General features: G+C 48.0%; 1 protein-coding gene across 2 annotated transcripts in view; it reads left to right on the top strand.

Moving 5' to 3' along the window:
• The first annotated feature begins 18,871 nt into the window (after positions 1-18,871).
• LOC144145309 (fatty acid synthase-like) overlaps positions 18,872-19,653 on the top strand; it is a 37,824-nt gene continuing 37,042 nt past the window's right edge. The window contains exons 1-2 of one of the 2 annotated variants that reach the window (XM_077676873.1): positions 18,872-18,972; positions 19,332-19,470. In XM_077676873.1, coding sequence (XP_077532999.1) covers positions 19,338-19,470 — 133 coding nt within the window. In that variant the 5' untranslated portion in view covers positions 18,872-18,972; positions 19,332-19,337. Of the gene's footprint in view, positions 18,977-19,331; positions 19,471-19,653 lie in introns of both variants that reach the window. The other variant, XM_077676874.1, reaches the window with a different exon arrangement.

The raw sequence follows: 19,653 nt of genomic DNA, 5'->3' as shown, positions 1-19,653 counted from the left end.
CTGCTGAAGCCTTTTTCGCCTCCGCTTCAGCCCATTCATTGCCCGCCAACCCACAGTGGCCGTTAACCCAGTGAATCGTCCAAACATGGCCTTGCTGCACCGCAAAAGAGCATAGCTCCACCACTTCTAGAGCAAGTCCATAATAAGGTCCTTGCCTAATAACACCGATGAGAACCTGGAGCACTGACTTGGCGTCACAGAACAGGGTCCCGGCTTAAGGTGGTTCACAAGAAACTAAACGAATTGCCTCCAGGATGGCTACCAATTATGTAGCAGTAGAGGTTGTGTTGTGGTCCAGTGTAAAACGTCGGGCTACTCCCAGGATTGGATAAATTGGTCGGAGTTAGCACAGGACCGGGGTAACTGGATATTAATGGGAGAGGCTTTTGCCCTGAAGTGGGCGTAGATAGGTTGGTGGTGGTGATGATGCTGACTCCCAGGATTGGAATCAACACAGCCGCGGTTGACCTTGACTCAATCACAAAACCGTCGGTGTAGACATGTGTAGTTCTAACATAAGTCTTTGTCAACAACGCGAAATTCAACTGTTTCAGAGCAGCTGGGGGCAAACAAGACTTCTTGAAAAATACCGGGACGGATAGGCGGATTGATGATCTTAATAAGCACCCACAGAGGATTCTCTGAAACCACCATTGGGGCGTAACCATAGGGCATTATGCGTTGATGACGCTAAGCTGCTGCTGCAAAACTGCTTCTGGAGCACGTGGCAGGAAGAATCGACAATGGATTGCGTGTATGCCACATCACACATCGGAGTAAGGCAACTACGCGACTGCTTTTCCATTGGTTTGGAACAAAGCCAGAGGTCCACGTTGCGTTGGAGGGCTTTCCGGTTTTCGCTGCCATGGCTTCGCAAAGCGCAGTACAGGACGCCATCACGTCCTGGAGCAGATGAATGGCAGGAGGATGAAAAAAGGGGTTTAACTTGCCGAAGCATGGCAAGTTATGGGCTATGAGGCACGCCGTAGTGGAGGGCTCCGTATTAATTTTGACCAGGAGGTCGGAGTGTCGGGGTCGGGGTGTCGCAGCGTTGTGTCGTCGTACTTCCTGCCGGTTTCCTGTCGCCTTCGCTCTGTGTTTTCGAAAGGTGCAGTCTCAACCAACTCGACCAATCTGCCGTCATTCTAAAGTACACAACCGCCATCCTTGATAAGCGCCGCCTCACTCAGACTCGCATCGATAGCAAAAAAAAAAAAACAGGAACAGGCTACGCACACAAAAAAACCAACAAACTAGAGAACCGGCACATATACGTGTTTTCCGAGTGCTTTGAGTGAGCAGACCACTTAAATTTTCATCAGTGGTCACGCACGTCTATGCAATGTTTTTAGCTCCAGGAATAACGGGTCAGGATTTACTGAATGCCCGCTTTTATATAATCAAGCGAAGCTTTCGTTGTTTCCCTGATGGCGACCGTCCTGTGGCCGAAACGCACGGCAGAAAAGTCTGCTTACGCAATGAGTTTAATTCACAAAACAATGATGACGATCACATTAAGCGAAGGCCCATCAAGCGCCCCAAGAAAAAAAAATGGCCTCGCATCTGCTCATGTCGGTGCAAAAGTCGTCAAAAGGTATTACTCTTCTCCCGCTCCTGCTGCGTAACGGCCTCTCCTGTCTGATCTGCCCACCTCTCCCGCTGTTGCCTTCTCGTCTCAATTGGAGGTGTGCGCAATTCAATTTTGCCGCCTTCGCACTGCTGCGCAATCTGTTCGGATTGTTGTGACTTAGCACTGAAGCCGCGAAGGCTAGGTCCGACAGGCAACCTTTTTTTACAACGCGTTTTAACAGCGCAGCTGTTGTACAAGCAGTAAGTTCGCCGATTCAGGAAAAAATACAAAGAAAATAGCGAGCGCTCGTGAGCGCGTGCGTCACGGTGACGGCTGAGGCGTCTTTTTTTGCTCAACGCGTTTTAACAGCGGAGCTGTTGTACAAGCTGTAAGTTCGCCGTTTCAGGGAAAAATACTAAGAAAATACCGAGCGCTCGTGAGCGCGTGCATCATGGTGATGGCCGAGGCGACTTATTTTTTCAACGCGTTTTAACAGCAGAGCTGTTGTACGAGCTGTAAGTTCGCCGTTTCAGTGAAAAATACCAAGAAAATACCGCCTGCTCGTGAGCGCGTGCATGATGGTGACGGCTGAGGCGGCTTTTTTTTCAACGCGTTTTAACAGCGGAGCAGTTGTACAGGCTGTAAGTTCGCCGTTTCAGTGAAAAATACCAAGAAAATACCGAGTGCTCGTGAGCGCGTGCGTCACGGTGACGGCAGAGGCGACTTATTTTTTCAACGCGTTTTAACAGCAGACCTGTTGTACACGCTGTAAGTTCGCCGTTTCAGTGAAAAATACCAAGAAAATACCGATCGCTCGTGAGCGCGCGCGTCACGGTGATGGCCGAGGCGAGTTTTTTTTTCAACGCGTTTTAACAGCGGAGCAGTTGTACAGGCTGTACGTTCGCCGTTTCAGTGAAAAATACCAAGAAAATACCGAGCGCTCGTGAGCGCTTGCATCACGGTGACGGCCGAGGCGTCTTTTTTTGTTCAACGCGTTTTAACAGCGGAGCTGTTGTACAGGCTGTAAGTTCGCCGTTTCAGTGAAAAATACCAAGAAAATACCCAGCGCTCGTGAGCGCGTGCGTCACGGTGACGGCCGAGGCGTCTTTTTTTGTTCAACGCGTTTTAACAGCGGAGCTGTTGTACAAGCTGTAAGTTCGCCGTTTCAGTGAAAAATACAAAGAAAATACCCAGCGCTCGTGAGCGCGTGCGTCATGGTGACGGCCGAGGCGTCTTTTTTTGTTCAACGCGTTTTAACAGCGGAGCTGTTGTACCGGATGTAAGTTCGCCGTTTCAGTGAAAAATACCAAGAAAATACCGAGCGCGCGCGAGCGCGTGCGTCACGGTGATGGCCGAGGCGACTTTTTTTTCGACGCGTTTTAACAGCGGAGCTGTTGTACAGGCTGTAAGTTCGCCGTTTCAGTGCAAAATACCAAGAAAATACCCAGCGCTCGTGAGCGCGTGCGTCACGGTGACGGCCGAGGCGTCTTTTTTTGTTCAACGCGTTTTAACAGCGGAGCTGTTGTACAGGCTGTAAGTTCGCCGTTTCAGTGAAAAATACCAAGAAAATACCGAGTGCTCGCGAGCGCGTGCGTCACGGTGATGGCCGAGGCGGCGTTTTTTTCGACGCGTTTTAACAGCGGAGCTGTTGTACAAGCTGTAAGTTCGCCGTTTCAGTGAAAAATACCAAGAAAATACCGAGCGCTCGTGAGCGCGTGCGTCACGGTGACGGCCGAGGCGACTTTTTTTTCGACGCGTTTTAACAGCGGAGCTGTTGTACAGGCTGTAAGTTCGCCGTTTCAGTGAGAAATACCAAGAAAATACCGAGCGCTCGTGAGCGCGTGCGTCACGGTGATGGCCGAGGCGACTTTTTTTAGACACGTTGTAACAGCGGAGCTGTTGTACAAGCTGTAAGTTCGCCGTTTCAGTGAAAAATACCTAGAAAATAGCGAGCGCTCGTGAGCGCTTGCGTCACGTTGACGGCTGAGGCGTCTTTTTTTGCGCAACGCGTTTTAACAGCGGAGCTGTTGTACAAGCTGTAAGTTCGCCGTTTCAGGGAAAAATACCAAGAAAATACCGAGCGCTCGAGAGCGCGCGCGTCACGGTGACGGCCAAGGCGACTTTTTTTTTCAACGCGTTTTAACAGCGGAGCAGTTGTACAGGCTGTAAGTTCGCCGTTTCAGTGAAAAATGCCAAAAAAATACCGAGCGCTCGTGAGCGCGTGCGTCACGGTGCCGGTCGAGGCGTCTTTTTTTGTTCAACGCGTTTTAACAGCGGAGCTGTTGTACAGGCTGTAAGTTCGCCGTTTCAGTGAAAAATACCAAGAAAATACCGAGCGCTCGTGAGCGCGTGCGTCACGGTGATGGCCGAGGCGACTTTTTTAGACACGTTTTAACAGCGGAGCTGTTGTACAAGCTGTAAGTTCGCCGTTTCAGTGAAAAATACCAAGAAAATACCCAGCGCTCGTGAGCGCGTGCGTCACGGTGACGGCCGAGGCGTCTTTTTTTGTTCAACGCGTTTTATCAGCGCAGCTGTTGTACAGGCTGGAAGTTCGCCGTTTCAGTGAAAAATACCAAAAAAATACCGAGCGCTCGTGAGCGCGTGCGTCACAGTGACGGCCTCAGGCGACTTTTTTTTTGAACGTGTTTTAACAGCGGAGCTATTGTACAGGCTGTAAGTTCACCGTTTCAGTGAAAAATACCAAGAAAATACCGAGCGCTCGTGAGCGCTTGCGTCACGGTGACGGCCGAGGCGACTTATTTTGTTCAACGTGTTTTAACAGCGGAGCTATTGTACAGGCTATAAGTTCACCGTTTCAGTGAAAAATACCAAGAAAATACCGAGCGCTCGTGAGCGCTTGCGTTACGGTGATGGCCGAGGCGACTTATTTTGTTCAACGCGTTTTAACAGCGGAGCTGTTGTACAGGCTGTAAGTTCGCCGTTTCAGTGAAAAATATCAAGAAAATACCGAGCGCTCGTGAGCGCGTGCGTTACGGTGATGGCCGAGGGGCTTATTTTGTTCAACGCGTTTTAACAGCGGAGCTGTTGTACAGGCTGTAAGTTCGCCGTTTCAGTGAAAAATACCAAGAAAATACCGAGCGCTCGTGAGCGCGTGCGTCACGGTGACGGTCGAGGCGTCTTTTTTTGTTCAACGCGTTTTAACAGCGGAGCTGTTGTACAAGCTGTAAGTTCGCCGTTTCAGGGAAAAATACCAAGAAAATACCGAGCGCTCGTGAGCGCGTGCGTCACGGTGATGGCCGAGGTGACTTTTTTTAGACACGTTGTAACAGCGGAGCTGTTGTACAAGCTGTAAGTTCGCCGTTTCAGTGAAAAATACCTAGAAAATAGCGAGCGCTCCTGAGCGCGTGCGTCACGTTGACGGCTGAGGCGTCTTTTTTTGCTCAACGCGTTTTAACAGCGGAGCTGTTGTACAAGCTGTAAGTTCGCCGTTTCAGGGAAAAATACCAAGAAAATACCGAGCGCTCGAGAGCGCGCGCGTCACGGTGACGGCCAAGGCGACTTTTTTTTTCAACGCGTTTTAAAAGCGGAGCAGTTGTACAGGCTGTAAGTTCGCCGTTTCAGTGAAAAATACCAAAAAAATACCGAGCGCTCGTGAGCGCTTGCGTTACGGTGATGGCCGAGGCGACTTATTTTGTTCAACGCGTTATAACAGCGGAGCTGTTGTACAGGCTGTAAGTTCGCCGTTTCAGTGAAAAATACCAAGAAAATACCGAGCGCTCGTGAGCGCGTTTTTTTCGACGCGTTTTAACAGCGGAGCTGTTACAAGCTGTAAGTTCGCCGTTTCAGTGAAAAATACCTAGAAAATAGCGAGCGCTCGTGAGCGCGTGCGTCACGGTGACGGTCGAGGCGTCTTTTTTTGTTCAACGCGTTTTAACACGGAGCTGTTGTACAAGCTGTAAGTTCGCCGTTTCAGTGAAAAATACCAAGAAAATACCGAGCGCTCGAGAGAGCGCGCGTCACGGTGACGGCCAAGGCGACTTTTTTTTTCAACGCGTTTTAACAGCGGAGCAGTTGTACAGGCTGTAAGTTCGCCGTTTCAGTGAAAAATACCAAAAAAATACCGAGCGCTCGTGAGCGCTTGCGTTACGGTGATGGCAGAGGCGACTTATTTTGTTCAACGCGTTTTAACAGCGGAGCTGTTGTACAGGCTGTAAGTTCGCCGTTTCAGTGAAAAATACCAAGAAAATACCGAGCGCTCGTGAGTGCGTGCGTCACGGTGATGGCCGAGGCGAATTATTTTTTCAACGCGTTTTAACAGCGGAGCTGTTGTACAGGCTGTAAGTTCGCCGTTTCAGTGAAAAATACCAAGAAAATACCGAGCGCTCGTGAGCGCGTGCGTCACGGTGACGGCCGAGGCGACTTTTTTTTTTCCAACGTGTTTTAACAGCGGAGCTATTGTACAGGCTGTAAGTTCACCGTTTCAGTGAAAAATACCAAGAAAATACCGAGCGCTCGTGAGCGCGTGCGTTACGGTGATGGCCGAAGCGACTTATTTTGTTCAACGCGTTATAACAGCGGAGCTGTTGTACAGGCTGTAAGTTCGCCGTTTCAGTGAAAAATACCAAGAAAATACCGAGCGCTCGTGAGCGCTTGCGTTACGGTGATGCCGAGGCGACTTTTTTTTTCAACGCGTTTTAACAGCGGAGCAGTTGTACAGGCTGTAAGTTCGCCGTTTCAGTGAAAAATACCAAGAAAATACCGAGCGCTCGTGAGTGCGTGCGTCACGGTGATGGCCGAGGCGACTTATTTTTTCAACGCGTTTTAACAGCGGAGCTGTTGTACAGGCTGTAAGTTCGCCGTTTCAGTGAAAAATACCAAGAAAATACCGAGCGCTCGTGAGCGCGTGCGTCACGGTGACGGCCGAGGCGACTTTTTTTTTTCAACGTGTTTTAACAGCGGAGCTATTGTACAGGCTGTAAGTTCACCGTTTCAGTGAAAAATACCAAGAAAATACCGAGCGCTCGTGAGCGCGTGCGTTACGGTGATGGCCGAAGCGACTTATTTTGTTCAACGCGTTATAACAGCGGAGCTGTTGTACAGGCTGTAAGTTCGCCATTTCAGTGAAAAATACCAAGAAAATACCGAGCGCTCGTGAGCGCTTGCGTTACGGTGATGCCGAGGCGACTTTTTTTTTTTCAACGCGTTTTAACAGCGGAGCCGTTGTACAGGCTGTAAGTTTGCCGTTTCAGTGAAAAATACCAAGAAAATACCGAGCGCTCGTGAGTGCGTGCGTCACGGTGATGGCCGAGGCGACTTATTTTTTCAACGCGTTTTAACAGCGGAGCTGTTGTACAGGCTGTAAGTTCGCCGTTTCAGTGAAAAATACCAAGAAAATACCGAGCGCTCGTGAGCGCGTTTTTTTCGACGCGTTTTAACAGCGGAGCTGTTACAAGCTGTAAGTTCGCCGTTTCAGTGAAAAATACCTAGAAAATAGCGAGCGCTCGTGAGCGCGTGCGTCACGGTGACGGTCGAGGCGTCTTTTTTTGTTCAACGCGTTTTAACACGGAGCTGTTGTACAGGCTGTATCGTTTCAGTGAAAAATACCAAGAAAATACCGAGCGCTCGAGAGAGCGCGCGTCACGGTGACGGCCAAGGCGACTTTTTTTTTCAACGCGTTTTAACAGCGGAGCAGTTGTACAGGCTGTAAGTTCGCCGTTTCAGTGAAAAATACCAAAAAAATACCGAGCGCTCGTGAGCGCTTGCGTTACGGTGATGGCCGAGGCGACTTATTTTGTTCAACGCGTTTTAACAGCGGAGCTGTTGTACAGGCTGTAAGTTCGCCGTTTCAGTGAAAAATACCAAGAAAATACCGAGCGCTCGTGAGTGCGTGCGTCACGGTGATGGCCGAGGCGACTTATTTTTTCAACGCGTTTTAACAGCGGAGCTGTTGTACAGGCTGTAAGTTCGCCGTTTCAGTGAAAAACACCAAGAAAATACCGAGCGCTCGTGAGCGCGTGCGTCACGGTGACGGCTGAGGCGACTTTTTTTTTCAACGTGTTTTAACAGCGGAGCTATTGTACAGGCTGTAAGTTCACCGTTTCAGTGAAAAATACCAAGAAAATACCGAGCGCTCGTGAGCGCGTGCGTTACGGTGATGGCCGAAGCGACTTATTTTGTTCAACGCGTTATAACAGCGGAGCTGTTGTACAGGCTGTAAGTTCGCCGTTTCAGTGAAAAATACCAAGAAAATACCGAGCGCTCGTGAGCGCTTGCGTTACGGTGATGCCGAGGCGACTTTTTTTTTTCAACGCGTTTTAACAGCGGAGCAGTTGTACAGGCTGTAAGTTCGCCGTTTCAGTGAAAAATACCAAGAAAATACCGAGCGCTCGTGAGCGCTTGCGTTACGGTGATGGCCGAGGCGACTTATTTTGTTCAACGCGTTTTAACAGCGGAGCTGTTGTACAGGCTGTATCGTTTCAGTGAAAAATACCAAGAAAATACCGAGCGCTCGTGAGCGCGTGCGTCACGGTGACGGCCGAGGCGACTTATTTTTTCAACGCGTTTTAACAGCGGAGCTGTTGTACAGGCTGTAAGTTCGCCGTTTCAGTGAAAAATACCAAGAAAATACCGAGCGCTCGTGAGCGCGTGCGTCACGGTGATGGCCGAGGCGACTTATTTTTTCAACGCGTTTTAACAGCGGAGCTGTTGTACAGGCTGTAAGTTCGCCGTTTCAGTGAAAAATACCAAGAAAATACCGAGCGCTCGTGAGCGCGTGCGTCACGGTGACGGCCGAGGCGACTTTTTTTTTTCAACGTGTTTTAACAGCGGAGCTATTGTACAGGCTGTAAGTTCGCCGTTTCAGTGAAAAATACCAAGAAAATACCGAGCGCTCGTGAGCGCTTGCGTTACGGTGATGCCGAGGCGACTTTTTTTTTCAACGCGTTTTAACAGCGGAGCAGTTGTACAGGCTGTAAGTTCGCCGTTTCAGTGAAAAATACCAAGAAAATACCGAGCGCTCGTGAGCGCTTGCGTTACGGTGATGGCCGAGGCGACTTATTTTGTTCAACGCGTTTTAACAGCGGAGCTGTTGTACAGGCTGTATCGTTTCAGTGAAAAATACCAAGAAAATACCGAGCGCTCGTGAGCGCGTGCGTCACGGTGACGGCCGAGGCGACTTATTTTTTCAACGCGTTTTAACAGCGGAGCTGTTGTACAGGCTGTAAGTTCGCCGTTTCAGTGAAAAATACCAAGAAAATACCGAGCGCTCGTGAGCGCGTGCGTCACGGTGATGGCCGAGGCGACTTATTTTTTCAACGCGTTTTAACAGCGGAGCTGTTGTACAGGCTGTAAGTTCGCCGTTTCAGTGAAAAATACCAAGAAAATACCGAGCGCTCGTGAGCGCGTTTTTTTCGACGCGTTTTAACAGCGGAGCTGTTACAAGCTGTAAGTTCGCCGTTTCAGTGAAAAATACCTAGAAAATAGCGAGCGCTCGTGAGCGCGTGCGTCACGGTGACGGTCGAGGCGTCTTTTTTTGTTCAACGCGTTTTAACACGGAGCTGTTGTACAGGCTGTATCGTTTCAGTGAAAAATACCAAGAAAATACCGAGCGCTCGAGAGAGCGCGCGTCACGGTGACGGCCAAGGCGACTTTTTTTTTCAACGCGTTTTAACAGCGGAGCAGTTGTACAGGCTGTAAGTTCGCCGTTTCAGTGAAAAATACCAAAAAAATACCGAGCGCTCGTGAGCGCTTGCGTTACGGTGATGGCCGAGGCGACTTATTTTGTTCAACGCGTTTTAACAGCGGAGCTGTTGTACAGGCTGTAAGTTCGCCGTTTCAGTGAAAAATACCAAGAAAATACCGAGCGCTCGTGAGTGCGTGCGTCACGGTGATGGCCGAGGCGACTTATTTTTTCAACGCGTTTTAACAGCGGAGCTGTTGTACAGGCTGTAAGTTCGCCGTTTCAGTGAAAAACACCAAGAAAATACCGAGCGCTCGTGAGCGCGTGCGTCACGGTGACGGCTGAGGCGACTTTTTTTTCAACGTGTTTTAACAGCGGAGCTATTGTACAGGCTGTAAGTTCACCGTTTCAGTGAAAAATACCAAGAAAATACCGAGCGCTCGTGAGCGCGTGCGTTACGGTGATGGCCGAAGCGACTTATTTTGTTCAACGCGTTATAACAGCGGAGCTGTTGTACAGGCTGTAAGTTCGCCGTTTCAGTGAAAAATACCAAGAAAATACCGAGCGCTCGTGAGCGCTTGCGTTACGGTGATGCCGAGGCGACTTTTTTTTTCAACGCGTTTTAACAGCGGAGCAGTTGTACAGGCTGTAAGTTCGCCGTTTCAGTGAAAAATACCAAGAAAATACCGAGCGCTCGTGAGCGCTTGCGTTACGGTGATGGCCGAGGCGACTTATTTTGTTCAACGCGTTTTAACAGCGGAGCTGTTGTACAGGCTGTATCGTTTCAGTGAAAAATACCAAGAAAATACCGAGCGCTCGTGAGCGCGTGCGTCACGGTGACGGCCGAGGCGACTTATTTTTTCAACGCGTTTTAACAGCGGAGCTGTTGTACAGGCTGTAAGTTCGCCGTTTCAGTGAAAAATACCAAGAAAATACCGAGCGCTCGTGAGCGCGTGCGTCACGGTGATGGCCGAGGCGACTTATTTTTTCAACGCGTTTTAACAGCGGAGCTGTTGTACAGGCTGTAAGTTCGCCGTTTCAGTGAAAAATACCAAGAAAATACCGAGCGCTCGTGAGCGCGTGCGTCACGGTGACGGCCGAGGCGACTTTTTTTTTTCAACGTGTTTTAACAGCGGAGCTATTGTACAGGCTGTAAGTTCACCGTTTCAGTGAAACATACCAAGAAAATACCGAGCGCTCGTGAGCGCGTGCGTTACGATGATGGCCGAGGCGACTTATTTTGTTCAACGCGTTTTAACAGCGGAGCTGTTGTACAGGCTGTAAGTTCGCCGTTTCAGTGAAAAATACCAAGAAAATACCGAGCGCTCGTGAGCGCGTGCGTCACGGTGATGGCCGAGGCGACTTATTTTGTTCAACGCGTTTTAACAGCGGAGCTGTTGTACAGGCTGTAAGTTCGCCGTTTCAGTGAAAAATACCAAAAAATACCGAGCGCTCGTGAGCGCGTGCGTCACGGTGACCGCCGAGGCGACTTTTTTTTTGAACGTGTTTTAACAGCGGAGCTATTGTAGAGGCTGTAAGTTCACCGTTTCAGTGAAAATTACCAAGAAAATACCGAGCGCTCGTGAGCGCTTGCGTCACGGTGACGGCCGAGGCGACTTTTTTTTCAACGTGTTTTAACAGCGGACCTATTGTACAGGCTGTAAGTTCACCGTTTCAGTGAAAAATACCAAGAAAATACCGAGCGCTCGTGAGCGCTTGCGTTACGGTGATGGCCGAGGCGACTTATTTTGTTCAACGCGTTATAACAGCGGAGCTGTTGTACAGGCTGTAAGTTCGCCGTTTCAGTGAAAAATACCAAGAAAATACCGAGCGCTCGTGAGCGCTTGCGTTACGGTGATGCCGAGGCGACTTTTTTTTTTCAACGCGTTTTAACAGCGGAGCAGTTGTACAGGCTGTAAGTTCGCCGTTTCAGTGAAAAATACCAAAAAAATACCGAGCGCTCGTGAGCGCTTGCGTTACGGTGATGGCCGAGGCGACTTATTTTGTTCAACGCGTTTTAAGAGCGGAGCTGTTGTACAGGCTGTATCGTTTCAGTGAAAAATACCAAGAAAATACCGAGCGCTCGTGAGCGCGTGCGTCACGGTGACGGCCGAGGCGACTTATTTTTTCAACGCGTTTTAACAGCGGAGCTGTTGTACAGGCTGTAAGTTCGCCGTTTCAGTGAAAAATACCAAGAAAATACCGAGCGCTCGTGAGCGCTTGCGTCACGGTGACGGCCGAGGTGACTTTTTTTTCAACGTGTTTTAACAGCGGAGCTATTGTACAGGCTTTAAGTTCACCGTTTCAGTGAAAAATACCAAGAAAATACCGAGCGCTCGTCAGCGCTTGCGTTACGGTGATGGTCGAGGCGACTTATTTTGTTCAACCCGTTTTAACAGCGGAGCTGTTGTACAGGCTGTAAGTTCGCCGTTTCAGTGAAAAATACCAAAAAAATACCGAGCGCTCGTGAGCGCGTGCGTCACGGTGACGGCCGAGGCGACTTTTTTTTTTCAACGTGTTTTAACAGCGGAGCTATTGTACAGGCTGTAAGTTCACCGTTTCAGTGAAAAATACCAAGAAAATACCGAGCGCTCGTGAGCGCTTGCGTTACGGTGATGCCGAGGCGACTTTTTTTTTTCAACGCGTTTTAACAGCGGAGCAGTTGTACAAGCTGTAAGTTCGCCGTTTCAGTGAAAAATACCAAGAAAATACCGAGCGCTCGTGAGCGCGTGCGTTACGGTGACGGCCGAGGCGACTTGTTTTTTTGAACACGTTTTAACAGCGGAGACGTTGTACAAGCGGTAAGTTCGCCGTTTCAGTGAAAAATATCAAGAAAATACCGAGCGCTCGTGAGTGCGTGCGTCACGGTGATGGCCGAGGCGACTTATTTTTTCAACGCGTTTTAACAGTGGAGCGGTTGTACAGGCTGTAAGTTCGCCGTTTCAGTGAAAAATACCAAGAAAATAGCGAGCGCTCGTGAGCGCGTGCGTCACGGTGACGGCTGAGGCGGCTTTTTTTTCAACGCGTTTTAACAGCGGAGCTGTTTGTACAAGCTGTAAGTTCGCCGTCTGAGTGAAAAATATAAAAAATACCGAGCGCTCGTGAGCGCGTGCCTCACCCCCTCATAAATATGCTTATCGAGGTTTAATAAACTTGTTATAGAGATTGCTCAAATCAGTCCTATAAACATTTTGTTAACATTTTATAGAATATTGTTATTGAGTTTCCATTAAAAATTGGCCAGCGCGCTTCATTAAGTCAATAGAGCCTAGTCAATAGGCCTTACCTGTTTTGAATGTCGTATCTTATAAGTTTCTTGTGGGGTTTTTATAAAATTTCAATAAGCTTTCTATACAATTCTCGCTGAGTATAGTTGTAACCGCCTGTTGCGTGTGAGTGAGCTTTGAATAGAGTTTCAGACGGATTGTTATTACATTTATCGCAATTACTTTTCTATAAAATTCTTATTGAGTATAGTTGTAACATCCTCTCCGTGTAAATCAAGTTTTATTAGAATTTTTGATGAGTTTTTATTACGTTTACCTTAATTAGCTTTCTTAAAATTATTATGTTAATTTGAAGTCTATTTGCAGATATAATTTGGAGTCCATATCAAAAATTTCTCATTAATAAAATTGAGCGAGTTCAAAACTTAACTCAGTAGAGTGGATGCTTGGGCGTGTTGGTAATTCATACTGGAAATAGGGGTTCACAGCGCGGGAGACAAGGACGACGAAAAAACACAAGACGAGCGCTGAACTTGAAGTTCAGTTTGAGGTTGAAGTTCAAACTTGAGGTTGAAGTTCAGCGCTCGTCTTGTGTTTTTTCGTCGTCCTTGTCTCCCGCGCTGTGAACCCCTATTTCCAGTTCAAAACTTAGCTGTTCGATTTGTGTTTTCCGATTACTCCAGGTATACCAGTGTTACTAATCTGTGTAAAAGAGCCGAACTTCATTGTCTTTCCATACGGAGGATACACCCTAAACCTAAATTCCGGTGTCTTCTTCATCATGGGGATTATACAATATCCAGATCAGACCATCTTCTTGAACCTTTCAGGCATTCCACGAGAACTAACCACAATAAGACAACAAGACTGCCCTCAAGTTACAACAACATCCACAAAAACTCTGTTTTTCCGTGATCATTTGGAATCAACTTCCATCAATAGCTGTGAACTGTGACACAGTAGAATCCTTTATTGAAAAGATTAAAACTATAAGTTTCGAACAATAGACGCAAATGTACTAATAGGGGATTCATTGTAAGCAGCTTTTTCCCCTTGGATTGGATTGTACTTTTCCGCATGATTCTGAACTTTGCATTCTGACACTTGTTTTGAGTACCGGGAATTGAATAGTTTTTTCTTCTTCTTTTCTTGGATTGTGTCTGTGCCTTTCTGTACCTGACATCGTTGTTTGTATACCCATTGTACCCCTCCTGCCTGGACCAAGAAGGTCTGCAGTATAATCAAATAAAATAAACATAAATTATTGAGCGTGGTCGTATCATCCTGTTGCGTGAGTCAAGTTTGAATAGTTTCTAACGGGTTTTCATTAAATTTATTTTAATTATATTTATATAAAATTCTTATTGTGCTTAACCATAACATCCTGTTGCATATGAGCTATGAATTGAGCTTCTGATGAGTTTTTATTAAATTTATCTTTATTACCTTTCTATAAAAGCTTTATTGAGTATAGTCGTAATATCCTGTTGCCTGTGAGTCTGGTTTTCTGGTAAGATTTACCAGAGGAGCTTTTTAGGCGCTCAGACTGTCCGGCGGTGATGTCCGTCACCCCGGGCGCCACCGCTCCTTAGTTATCACAAGAAGTGACGGCCGTCCATCGCGCGATCTCGGCTCATGCGGCGGGGCACGCGGTGCAATATATCCTCCAACATATATGCACCGCTAAACTACGGACCTCCGTGGGTGGGCTGTAGAAACGCAATACAGAGCCTATTGAAACTCAACATCGTGTAGGAAGTGAGATGCTTGCTGCGTGTTCGTAATAAAAAGTTTATTGCCTGTCTAATGACCACAGTACACAAATTAGGAGTTCGACTGACCCTACAGAAACGCAATAGCGAGTCTGTTAAAACTCAATATATTGAAGGCAATAAAATGCTTGTTGCATTCTTGCAATAAAACGTCCGTTGATTTTATACTGGCCGAAGTTTGAAGTGCGAATGCACTTTATAAGCGACCCTGAATTCCGGCGACCGCCGTCCGTCCACATAGCAACAGCTGCGGGTGCGCGCGCTCCTGGTCTTCCTTGGCAACGGGGGGAGATGGGCGCGCGCTGCCTGGCCGCTGACATGGCACATACCCACGTGGGGGATTGGCCAGGAATCTCCTCGTCTTCCTTGGCAACGGGGGGAGATGGGCGCGCGCTGCCTGGCCGCTGACATGGCACATACCCACGTGGGGGATTGGCCAGGAATCGGGCGTGAGAAGGGCTAATGCACCCGCTTAAAGGAGTACTGACACGAAATTTCAAAGCTGAGATCCGCTCTAGCAATCAAGTACAACGACAACACAAATAGGTGTCTGTGCATGGCACATACCCACGTGGGGGATTGGCCAGGAATCGGGCGTGAGAAGGGCTAATGCACCCGCTTAAAGGAGTTCTGACACGAAATTTCAAAGCTGAGATCCGCTCTAGCAATCAAGTACAACGACAACACAAATAGGTGTCTGTGCATGGCACATACCCACGTGGGGGATTGGCCAGGAATCGGGCGTGAGAAGGGCTAATGCACCCGCTTAAAGGAGTTCTGACACGAAATTTCAAAGCTGAGATCCGCTCGAGCAATCAAGTACAACGACAACACAAATAGGTGTCTGTGAATAAATGCATCTTTCTTTCTTTGTAGTTGTGTGTGTGTGTGTGTGATCTCTCTTTCGCGAACATTACCGAACCGCGCAAATTCAACTCGTGCATTCGAACTTTCACATTCTTCCCCTCGGGGAAATGCGGGGAAATTTTTTTAGGATGGGAGTTTTGGTTCAGTCTATAAAAACGGAATATGAAGTGTATTAAAAGTCAATGTCTTGAGGACAATAATATGTTGGTTGAGTTTGGGACATAAAATTCGTGTTGACTTTCTAACGGGCACAGTCTATAAGCCATGCGTTTTAATTGACTTTTTATTGATTATATAGATACACAATAGAGGGTCTATAAAAACTCAAAGTCAATTTTGTGAGGGCTGTGACTGCCGAGCGTTCCGTGCACGCCCAGTGGCTTTAGAAACAACAAGAAAACCTGGTAAAAACCACGAGGAGCGAGAAAACGCCGAGCGCTCTTGAGCGCGTGCCTCGGGGCGGCCCCGAGTCTTCGGCTCACGCAGTGGATTTAGCAAAAAAAAAGAAAAACTCCAGCGCTGTCGTCAAGCGCTACCTCGCGTGTAATCCTTGGCATTACAAATGACGGCGACTATGTAAATGCAAATGACGACGACTACTACTAGCATAGTGCAAAGCGACGTCGAAACATGTAAATAAACAATTTCAAACTTGTGCAAATGAGTTGGGATGGATCCTTCAGTGGTTACGTAGAAAGAAATCCTGTAGGTTCTCTATGGTTCAAGCCTTGCGCGACCTAGGGCAAGCTTGGCCAGTTTTTTTTTATTTCTAATCTTTTAAAAGCGGCTACCATTTTGGTACCATTCGTGTCGACGGACAACGCCGACGACTACAGTCACGTTTGGAGCTTCATGAGGCGCATTAAACCACCATTTTCCCAGTAGGCGATCGCCACGTGGTTTGAATGACATCGTTATTTATACGCCTCGACCCTCCTCTCCAAGTGTCCGATCTGTCAAGACCTCACACCTTCAACATGTCTGCCAGTGAACCGCATGCGCTCGGAAGCGGGTGGGCAGAACCGACCTTGTGGGACAATTTCTAGCGCCATTTTCCTCAGCTGGAAAGAATGAATGTACTTGAAATAAATCTCGAAGCACGGGCCCAATTCTCTGAAAATGGGCCGTCGTTTTGAAACGACGCGGTAGCGCTATGCAAATGCATGTGTGCTGGGGTTGGGGCGCCGCTTTCAGGGCCGGAGGAAGAGCAGAAACCAGTCAGGGGAGCCGTGTAACAAGGGCGCAAGCCGACCTGCGGCACTGTATACAAGCGACACGCAGTATTACCTGTCGCTTTTACAGTGCCACAGGTTGGCGTCTGCTCTTGTTACACGGCTCAGAGGTTTCTGCTCTTCCCAGAACGCATGCATTTGCATAGAGCTACCGCGTCGTTTCAAAACGACGGCCCATTTTCCGGGAATGGGGCCTCGGGATGCGCTTTTTCTCTTTCGTTTCGTCCGGCCGTATGTGAACTCACCCGACATGCCAGGTGCACGCGGTCTTAAAGGGACCCAGAATAGCTTTGTGAAAGTGGCAATCAAATGCATTCAGGTGGTAGAACACATAACGGGGGATTTTTGAGCTAAGTGTGAGCCCCATACGTTGTACGGATAATTTGTAAACAATTTTTGAAGATCGCCTTTCTCAGCCGATGAGCGCGCCGCCGCAGTGAGCCGACCGCGGCTGACGCAACGGCGATCGCGGCTGACGCAGCGGCGAGGCGCCCCCCTGATTCGGCCGATCGTCGGTCGCCGGCAACGTCACTGCCATTGGCTTCCGGTTGCTCTTCCTCCTTCCTGCGCGATCCCGAGGCAAAGGCGGGTCTGCAGCGATTGACGCGTGCCTAGGCGCAGGAATGTAGTTTAGAAGAACTTGTTCTTGGGAATGTAGCTAGTACAGGAATGTAGCTAGCGGAGAACGGAAGTCGAGCGTCGCGATGTCACAAGACTAGGGAGCCTACATGCGGCGCGCCTTCGTCGTTTGCGCGGCGCATGTAGGCTCCCTACGCAAGACTTGACTGCAGCGCCGCTAGTTCTTGCGACCGCCGTTTGGCCCACCCTCCTCCTCTGGCGGGGATGCGGAGCTCCGAAACTGAGCTTATTCTAGTAACCTTGTTCTAGGCTGTTCACATTCGTTCGGAACGCTCTCCCTATCAGAAGAGATGGCACATGCGGTGCAGAAAGAAAGAATGGAACACGCGCCTCCCTTGGCACAGAGACAACAGCGATAACACAGGCTGGCGCAGCCGGGCGGCAAAAGCAAAACACAAATAAACAAACCCAATGCATGGTTCGCGGCCACGGAGCAAGATCTTGCTCCGTGGTTCGCGGCAATATACCCTCTTAGCGCCCACGCCGGCCATTGCTGGACGGGGGCAAGGGCCCTGTGAAGCTGATTCTTGCAGCTTTGTTCCCTGCCCCTTCGATGTACCTTTCTTCATTTCGATGTAACTGTGAGTGAAATAAACTTTGACTTCATTTGATTTGATTTGATAACTGCAAATATCTTATATGTCTTGTGAAAAGTGGTTTTTGCACTGCGTGCATTCCTCCATTACTACGTTCATTTGAATACGGGGTATACTTTCAGAAATCCAGCATGTTTGTCCGTTCGGAATCTAGTGTGTCACTTCTAGAGGTCATTTGTATCTGGTTAAAAGGCCTCTTACCAAACGGAACGTGCGGCTAGTGTAGCAATTCTTAAAGTTCTTGGCAGCAGCTTTACTGTGGATTGAAGTTACCTGGACATCATTCCGGTGGAGCGGTCTATTTATTGCGCTCGTGCATTTTGAAAATATTCTGGCTAGCTTTTCTAGTACAACGGCTCCACGATCCTTTAGTAGAGTCTCGCACCACCTTTTGTTACTGCCGGAATCTCCGGAGCCAATCAGGTGTCTTCAGTACTATCGCTTCGGAGAAACGTTTTGCAATATAAATTTGCATATACCCTTCTGCTACATGTATTGTGCAATCTATGTCACTTGTCATGTCAGTAGTTTCATCGTTTTGTGTATACAGAGTATTTTTTCAATGGTTAGTTGGTTTTTCTCTTAATCGTCCGCCTTTAATGATGCTTCTGCTATCCTCTCTTGTTTTAGGCACGAATGTCACTGTTCTGCTTTCTGTTCTTCAATTTAGAGCTCCCCCACTGCAATCAGATTTCTGGCTCCTGTCTTTCATCCTCACGGGCTTTTCCTATCCGCTTATTAATTTGCTGAGATAGTTTTCAGTTTTTCACCCAGGTCTCTGCCCTCCGGTGGCTCCTGTTAAATTTATCTGTGTCATGCTATCATTCGGTATGTGCACGCCTTCTCCCGCTATGATAAATTCCGTGAATTTTTTTTTGGTTAGTTATTGCAGACTGCTGTCCCTCTTTTCCGATTTGGGCAGTTTGCTTTTATGAGTTTACACATATATTTTTATAGATGAGGCCTCACTTTTGTTTTCCGGCCTGTCTACTGAAATGAAGTTGTTATATTAAAACTTCAGCAGAATAAATTTTAACAGCGGACAAAATACTGTCAAACATGGCAGTCTCTGACGAGCAGCAGAAGATGAGGCCTCACTTTTGTTTTCCGGCCTGTCTACTGAAATGAAGTTGTTATATTAAAACTTCAGCGGAATAAATTTTTAAGAGCAGTCAAAATACTGTCAAACATGGCAGTCTCTGACGAGCAACAGAAGGGAGCATCGGCCAAACGGCCGAGCGTTAACAAGAACTAAAAAAGCAAACTCTCAGAGCAACAAATTTTTTTACCGTTATTGTGTCTGCGTGACACCTGAAGCGCAGATAAAACCAGCTGCGTTTTTCTCTCCTGGGTACAAAGCGTTTAGTCATTGCGTTCTCTTCTCCTAGTTTTGAGGTTTCCTAGCAAAGTGGAGGTGCACCCGATAGCTTGTGAGTACGTACGTAGCTCAATGTCCACGCTATATGCATCGATAAAAACTTAAAATTGTTCAGGTGCAATTCGCGGTTTCATAACGTCGTGTTTAAGACCTCTCGTAATTGATTTGTCTACCGAAGGTCTGACCAGGCCGGAACAAATAATTCAGAAACTATTGGGGTAGGACTCTCCTTGTTCAATAATATTGTGCTATATTTTAAAAACACAAAAACTGTCGGTTGTATTGTGGGGCACCCATATGATGAGTCACTGATAAGGCAATCAGCACTGCAATGATGAAAAGGTAACACGACGTCTGTGACGTTCTTGTACTACATTCGAACTCTCCCCATTTGTGATTTATACTTTGCAGACAATTATGAATGCGGATGATCTTGTCATCAGTGGCTTCTCGGCCATTTTCCCCGACGCTGACTGTTTGTCTGAGTTCCAGAAGAAGCTGTACGCAGGAGTTGACATGGTCACAGGCGACGGTCTCCGCTGGCCGCCAGGTAGGCGAAGATGTCCTCGTGCTAACTGCGCAATAATGTACGAGCCTACAAATTTGGTTGCACGCGCCGAAGCTATACATGAGACACAAGGAGCGCACTAGTGGAGAGATATTGATTATATATACTACACTTGGGTCTTTGGAGCGCCCAAAAGTATGACGGCATGAACTACAGACAACGGGC

Source organism: Haemaphysalis longicornis, unplaced genomic scaffold (genome assembly GCF_048455015.1).
Source record: "Haemaphysalis longicornis isolate Haplotype H1 unplaced genomic scaffold, Haemaphysalis longicornis Haplotype H1 scaffold_7, whole genome shotgun sequence".
Lineage (NCBI taxonomy): Eukaryota > Metazoa > Arthropoda > Arachnida > Ixodida > Ixodidae > Haemaphysalis > Haemaphysalis longicornis.
The sequence above is the reverse complement of the archived record's forward strand: the minus strand, read 5'-3'. Positions and strand labels throughout refer to the sequence as shown.